Source organism: Chanodichthys erythropterus, chromosome 18 (assembly GCF_024489055.1).
Source record: "Chanodichthys erythropterus isolate Z2021 chromosome 18, ASM2448905v1, whole genome shotgun sequence".
In the NCBI taxonomy this organism is placed as follows: domain Eukaryota; kingdom Metazoa; phylum Chordata; class Actinopteri; order Cypriniformes; family Xenocyprididae; genus Chanodichthys; species Chanodichthys erythropterus.
This window is the reverse complement of record NC_090238.1, coordinates 10,902,683-10,910,591: the sequence shown is the minus strand read 5'-3', so window position 1 is coordinate 10,910,591 and position 7,909 is coordinate 10,902,683. Positions and strand designations below refer to the sequence as shown.

General features: G+C 35.0%; 1 protein-coding gene across 5 annotated transcripts in view; it reads right to left on the bottom strand.

The window, feature by feature from the left end:
- The window catches only part of fmn2a (formin 2a), a 50,191-nt gene that overhangs the window by 23,668 nt on the left and 18,614 nt on the right, over positions 1-7,909 (bottom strand). For all 5 annotated transcript variants that reach the window (XR_010892524.1, XM_067367486.1, XM_067367487.1 and 2 more), the window contains exons 6-7: positions 7,022-7,109; positions 436-497 (exon numbers count right to left, since the gene is read on the bottom strand). Coding sequence is in view for 4 of the 5 variants with exons in the window: in XM_067367486.1 (XP_067223587.1) it covers positions 436-497; positions 7,022-7,109 (150 nt within the window). In the remaining variant the exon portion in view is untranslated. The remainder of the gene's footprint in view (positions 1-435; positions 498-7,021; positions 7,110-7,909) is intronic.

Below are 7,909 nucleotides of genomic sequence, written 5' to 3'. Positions count from 1 at the left end.
TTTTGTTCAATATTTTTTTCTGAGTTTTTGAACTATCCTTTTTTCATTCTTTGAGAGCGAAAACCTCATCCTCTCCATTTGTCTTCCTGTCTGTCGTCAGTTCCATGTCTGCATGTCTGTCTTTATACAGCCGTTACTCTCTCTCTTTCCCTCAGACAGTGACACGCACCCTGGCTCCATGGTAAACCTTACTCATTCCAGCGGTGTTTGTGGCCTGCATGTTTGTTTTGGTATTTAACACACATTTCCGCGGCTCTCTTTTGGAGTGGACCACGTCAAGGCAGAGCTCCAAGATCTCAGGGTATATCCTGTCCAGTTTAAGAGTTTAATGATATGATAAATGATCGCTTATGGAATTCATACTACATAAGGATTGCCAGGACTCATCACATCTGTTTATCTGGACTGTTGTGTCCTGTCATGTTGTGGGCTTACGTTTTCATAGAGCGCCTGGAGCGTCTCCAAATCCACCACTGTGCAGTCCATGTTCAAGATGGCTGTCAGAGAGAGAAAGGGAAATGAAAAATGAGAGAATCCATCACTGATTGATCATTTGATATTCAAATGATTTGTCAGGCATAGAGGAACACTGTAAGGAATACAGATCCTCAGCTGTCTAGGAATTTAAATTAATTTATTTTCCAAAAAACTAAAATGCTATGTATTTATTAAAAAATAAATAAATAAATAAATGTAATACACACTTTCATAAATGCTGAACCATAATATGTCCATAAAACAAAATAATAAGTTCCACAATTTATAAACAGACAATTTAATATTTAATATATAAAATAATATATTAATTTACTTAATAATTTAAGATAATTATTTTATTATTTATTATTTTTATTTTAAATGAATTAATACGTTTATTTAGCAAGGATGGATTAAATGTATGAAAAGTGACAATGAAGGCATTTTTAATGTTACAAAAGATTTCCATTTTAAATAAATGCTACTATACTAAACTATCTGAAAATAAAAAAACTCTGACTTTAACCCTGGGCATGGTCGATTATATAATTTAACAAACATTCATTTTCCAAAGTTGTTTTTACATAATAAAAGCATCTGAATCTCTAGCAGGGCTGTTATTGAGCTGGCTTGACTGAACACTTTTTGTCTGTGCTAAATAGAGCTATTATGGGCTAACTTTTTTGTGTTCAGTCATTTGGGGAATTGAGAAATTGATCATTGGCACGTTCCAGAAACCACACAAGAAAGAATAACAAAAACATCCATATCTGGCCAATGCTCAGACGTATAAAATGGAGACAGACAGCAAAGCATTACTCCTGTTATGGGAGAAAGATATCAAAGAGAACCACTGCAGCCTTAGAAGAGATGGGGAGAAGAAACACATATGACAGAGGGAGAGAGAGACAAGAAAGAGAGTGAAAAAAGTACGCAAAATCCATGACTCAGTAGTTTAACCTGTCATCAACCTGACAACAATATCCCACCAGATCTACACCCCAATCACCACATACACAAACAACAACAGTGTAATCCCCACACCCCCACAACAAAGTCTCCAAACAAATAATTTGTCTCTTGAAGTCCGGGGATGTGGTCTGTGCTTTCCCAAAATACTGATGCAGAAGTTTAGTGTGGTGGTCTTGCTTTAATCTGAGAAAGATATGCTTTTGAAAGCTTTATAATGTTTTTTAGCCCCCCATATTTTAAGGTGCATGTAACAGACATGTAACAGACAATAAACAATTATTTTTTCTTTTGTCAAATCAACTTCAATAATTAATGTGGTTCAGATACCATAATATTTTGAGTTTCTGTTGATTAAACCAATCGCCTTTATTGTATTAACTCAAATGTTTTATTTCAATGGACTTAAAATTTCCTAGGCAACCAGGTAACTTACTTTAAGTTAAACCAACATTTTTTTTTTTTTTTATGGTGTAGTTATTATTATATAAATATAAATGTATTAAATATTATGCACTGCACAACAAGTGTGAGTCACAGAAGGTACAAACAAATCATCTGGAGGGGGTTGGCATCACACACAAATAATAATAAAATTAATTATTATTACTAAAATTATCAGTATTAATTCACTATAAAGTATAAAAAAGAGTAATAAAATATGACAAGATGTCAGAGTTAAACTGTGTCAGAAAAAATGTATCTTAATTATGTCAGATAACATGGTCAGGTCAAAGTGTCTGAATAATTTTTGGTCCCAAATTTTTATCAATTTCACTTGATGAAGAATTTTTGGGTATAATATGTCACAGTTTACTTTATTTTGCTATCCTCGCTTGCTATAAATGAACTATAGTGTCCTGCATCCACTAGTAAAAATTATAAAAAATTATATCTAGTGTCTGAATAATTTTTGGTTTGACTGTATAATATAATAAATATATTAAATAATATGTGCTGCAGAACAAGTGAGTCACTGAAGGTACAAACAAATTGTACTGAGGGGGGTCAGCATCACACAAATAATAATACAATCATAATTACTAAAATTATTATTTTTATAAAACAGAGATTTGTTTTAAAGTAAGATGTGTTTAGCATTGTTTGTCAATATAAAATTAAAATCAATAATTATATTATTATTATTCACAACAACAACAATTATTATTATTATTAAATATAAGATATAATATAATAAATATATTAATAGTTTGCACTGCAGAACAAGTGAGTGTGATATACGAATCATCCGGAGAGGGTTGGCATCACACTCAATTATAAAAACATATTAATAATAATACTATCTTGGCCCATTCAGAGGAACTTTTATTGGGATATAAACAGAAAGGCTCTGTGGAAATTATAATAAGAGTATCTGTGAAAAAATTCTCACGTTTCTGAAACTATAAACGCAATTATACCTTTTACACCACAATGACTATAATCACCTGAAATTCACTTTTACTGATATATAGCTCATCACTTAGCTGAAGATTTTATTCAAATAACACCTATTACATGAGGAATCCCCCTGGAGCAATCTTGGATTAAATGCCTTGTTTAAGTGAACAATGCTAGCTCAGGTTTGAACCTCTAGATATGCTACACTACAATTCTGTTCTTGTTACATATTTCATTGGCCAAACATTTAAAGTAGCACTTTGCAGTTTTACAAAGTTCAGTTCGTGCCAAACTTCCATAATAACTAACTATCTTCAAAACATACACAACCAGAAAAAGAAAATATACAAAGAATGCTACCATGTTTGCAATTCTTTAGCTGTACGAACACATACCTCTCTCTAAACACTACTAACTATAAAACGGTCCAATGTTTGGCTAACAAAGAGAAGAGAAGGAAGGATTTTATATAAGGGCATGATCATACACATATGTTTCCTCGTTTTCGTTCTTTGTGATCGCTGCCATTATTCAGAATGTTTCCACAAAACAATGTCCTGTGACAGCTCAGAAGACCCAAACAGACGGCACTGCAGAACAAGTGTGTGTGAGTCACTAAAGAAACATAACAAACAAATGATCCTGAGGGGGTCGGCGTCACACATTGAGGAATCCAATCTTACACACGCATAAACGCAGAGCTGACTTGTGAAACTATGAGACTGTTATGGGTAGAAATCAAAGGCTTGTCACCAAGTGTGTTGGTGCAAGAGCTGCCTGTGTTCTAGTCAGTCATGCAGGAGTGTTTTTCAGCTCGTGAAAGGCTCAAAACATGAGATCTTATGAAAACCAGCTGAGGGAAACAAGAAAGTTAACACAAAGGGAGCGATTCAGTGGAAATCCACATAGGAGTTGCACCAGATTAGGTTTAGGTTCCCTAATAACAAGTCATAATGATGAGAAGAGTTTTTTAATGTTGTTAGTATATGGCTGATAATTGTATAATGAAAGAAAAGTAACATTTCTTCTACTGACTGTAAAAAAATGCCTCATAACTTTGTGTGAACCTTTAAACTCTGCAATTAAACCAACTCATGACATTCTTTCCTAGTTCCTCAAAGGGCCTGATCCAGGTCAGTGTGGTGAAGCGTGATGTTGAGGAATGTATTGATTCTGGGTAAATAGCACTGTTAGAGAAACTGTTTGTTTCTATTTGGTGGTTTACTCTGGCCAAACATGCTGGTCCCTGCATTGGGCGGAATTGCAGCGAGACCCAATGAGACTCGACCAGTGCTGAACTGTGGGTACTGAGCTGCATAATAGATGGGGACTGTGCCCATAAATTCTCAAAGAGCCAGTAAAAATTTCTTCAAATACCGCCTGTTTAAAGGATGTGTGCTTATGTATGCGTGTGTAAAATATTAGGTATCCGTTCACATAATTTGATGTGGTTTTTAAAACTGCATCCAGCCTTGCTGATTCATTAAAATGAAGAAAGAAAAATAGAATTTAACAAAGGATTGTTGTTACAGTGGATTAGACTGGAGGGAAATTATGCATGGAAAAATGTTACTGAAAGAAAACAGAATTCAGCTTGTCTGCCGCCTGTTAACCAGTGAATGACGAAAAAATACACATTAAGACTATGTTGCTGAAGATACAGGACTACAAAGTAACCAAACATGGATCAAAGAATGGAATAAAGAATTCATTGCTCAAAAAGACTAGTTTTGCAGTGTGTTCCAATGAATCGATTGAGTGAATGGCTTAATGATTCACTAATAAAATCTGTTATTTGTCACCACCATACTGTCATATGGATGTAACCTGCACAAAAATTTACTAAAAATATAATATAATATAATATAATATAATATAATATAATATAATATAATATAATATAATATAATATAATATAATATAATATAATATAATATAATATAATATAATATAATATAATATAATATAATATAATATAATATAATATAATAATATGGTTAGTTCCTGTCCTTGATTCTTTATTCACAATAAAACATGGCACAAGGTCAGGTCAGTCCTATGTTCCATAATAAAAAATCTGTTTAAATGTCTGATGTATTATCTTGTCCTTTTAACAGTTAAGGGGTTTTCCCGTGACTGACAGCGCTAGTCAAAGCATTTGTCAGTTGCGTCTTGTTCCATGTTCAAAGAATTCAGTCTTTTCAATGTAGAAGTCTTTGCTCCTGACTGACTCACTCATGAAGTCAATCTTTGCCACCATCTAATGGTGTTATAATGTAACTTCTGTTGCTGTTCACAGTCAGGGACTATTTTTTTCTGGTGGAAGGAAGGCTTTAGTTAAAGTTTACTTCATGAAAGTTGCATTAATACATATTTTTGGCTTTAATATTTGTATTGTGTGGTAACCGTTTTATAAAAGCAATAAGGTACTCATTGCTAGTGCTGTATCGTGAATAAGTCACTTATTCACGATAAAGCACAGCCTCTCGTACCTTATTGCTTACATATAATATAATAATTATATTTGCTTCTCATGGTTAAGCTTAATTAATTTTAATCCAAAGAAGAAAATCTCGGGTATATCTGGATGAGAAAAGGACAAAAGTTAAGTGTAGACAATTTGAAGATATATGTGTGAAATAATCAACCTTTCTGAAACATTTTCCTACTTTTACTAATTAATTGTCTTAGTGTTTGGCCTTTTCCCTATGTATTCTATTTCAGTGATTCACCTCATAAAAATTCACAATCAAGAGTTTTGGATAGCTCTGGGAGCTTCCAGACAGGACTAACATACCTGAACATGTAATGAGAAGAAATGGCATTATTTCCTCTATAGTACATTCAAGGGGATGAATGAGCAGATAGAGTGATGACAGTAATAAGAGGGATAGAGAGAGACAAATTAGACAGAAAAAAGACCCTAGAGGTAGGTTCGGAAATATCTTCAGCAGAGAAATAGGACATTGAGGGTTTATGTAAAACAGATTAAAACTGTAACTACAGTAAAAGAATAGAACAGAATGAGAAAGAGGATGCGACTCTAATCATCATGTTCATTAAGATCTACAGTATCAACCTACTCTTGAACCCTGAGATGCAACCAACCCCTCTCTCTCCAGCTTTCAAACACAATCAGTAACTGTATAAACAGCACAGAACAATGAGTATTAATTGGCTGTGACATCATATTTCCCCCCTCAGAGAGGTCACATGCTGGCAGGAGGCTGAACACAATCTGGGGAGGATTTGCTACAAACACACACACACACACACACACACACACACACACACACACACACACACACACACACACACACACACACACACACACACACACACACACACACACACACACACACACACACACACATGTTTGTTTTTGTGAATTGTTTCCATAGACTTCAATGCATTTTACACTGAACAAACTGTACATTCTATCCCCCTACCCTGCCCCTACCCCTACCCTGCCCCTACCCCTAAACCTAACCCTCACAGGAAACTGTGCAAACTTTTACTTTTTCACAAAAACTCATTCTATATGATTTATAAACCCATTTACATTGTGGGGACCGCTGGCTGGTCCCCACGATGTAGGTGAACTCAGGTTTATATTACATCATGGGGACATTTGGTCCCCACAATGTAATATAAACAAAAGCACACACACACACACACACACACACACACACACACACACACACACACACAAACATGATACTAGCAAGTAGTTTACAGGAAAACAAGTGAGTGCGCACACACAACATTAAAAATGGGCATACTTCACGGGTTCACACTTCACTAATCAAAACGTATGCGTATTTGGCGTGCTGCATTAGGAGAGGCCTCCAAGCTCGAAATTTCGGTCCGAACCCAGAGTACTCCCCCCGTATCTCTGGTTAGGATAGTAACCAGGTGAGCGTGAGTAGATGGGGTGTTGGAGGGATGCAGAAATCTCTCAAGGAACGTAGGCGAGTCAACTATATATATTATATATATATATATATATATATATATATATATATATATATATATATATATATATATATATATATATATATATATATATAGGCCATATCTCTTGGTGATTGGTTAGGCAATTTGAATGGTACTCCTCCGGAACTTTGTTAGTAAACATCATTAAGTGTAAAGAACACTTCTGTGGGTTGCTCACCATTCTGGATATCTTTCATATCTAAATGAAGACTGGACATTAAAATCCCCACCGCCTGAGAACGTTTGTTACTCAGCAGCTTGACAACCTGAGAGAGAGACAGAAACACAGAGTGGGTATTATTCATTACTTTAGTAAAACATCAGCCACTTTATACTATAAAAAAGATCCCAGAGTTATTTAAAAGCAAAAGTTTGAATATTGTCAGAGACAAATATATTGTACATAAACACAGTATTTCATCTGGCTGCCCTCATAAATATAATAGCACAGAGAGGTACTTTGACCTAAAAAGGAAGCCAAAAACAAAGCCAAAGTATGAGTATTTATGACTGTTTCCTCATATGGCATTATGGAGAAGTCTCCTCTCATTCTTTCATGCATAGCATCCACATATATCAAAATAACTTTACTTTCTCCCATTTCTGGTTCTGCCAAAGAACACCACAGCAATTATGCAAATGACAGAGCTGTCTGGTCCAATTAAACCAAGTTAGATTTTGACACTTCCAGACAGTACCTTCAAATCAGGCATTTCTAAACAAGTCTGAGTTGTGTGTGGATGCATGGAATACCTCACATACTCTGTATAAACTTTCACTAATACGTTTTTTGAAAGAGAAAACATTCCCTGAGCTCTGCCCTCTGCTAGTTCACTGTAGGTTTAGCGTCTTCCGTCCATTAACACATGTACATTGAGTGCCATCGTAAACATATCTTTTTTCATTGCCGTCCATTAACAACATTGCTAATTCTGATTGTTGGAAAGAATTTGGAGCCATGAAAACCTTCTAGTACAGGCCACTCTTGAAAGTGTGTGATGGCGGCTCAGTGTGATCATCAGGAAGCCACTGGCTCCCATTATCTCCACGGGGCTCATGACCACTA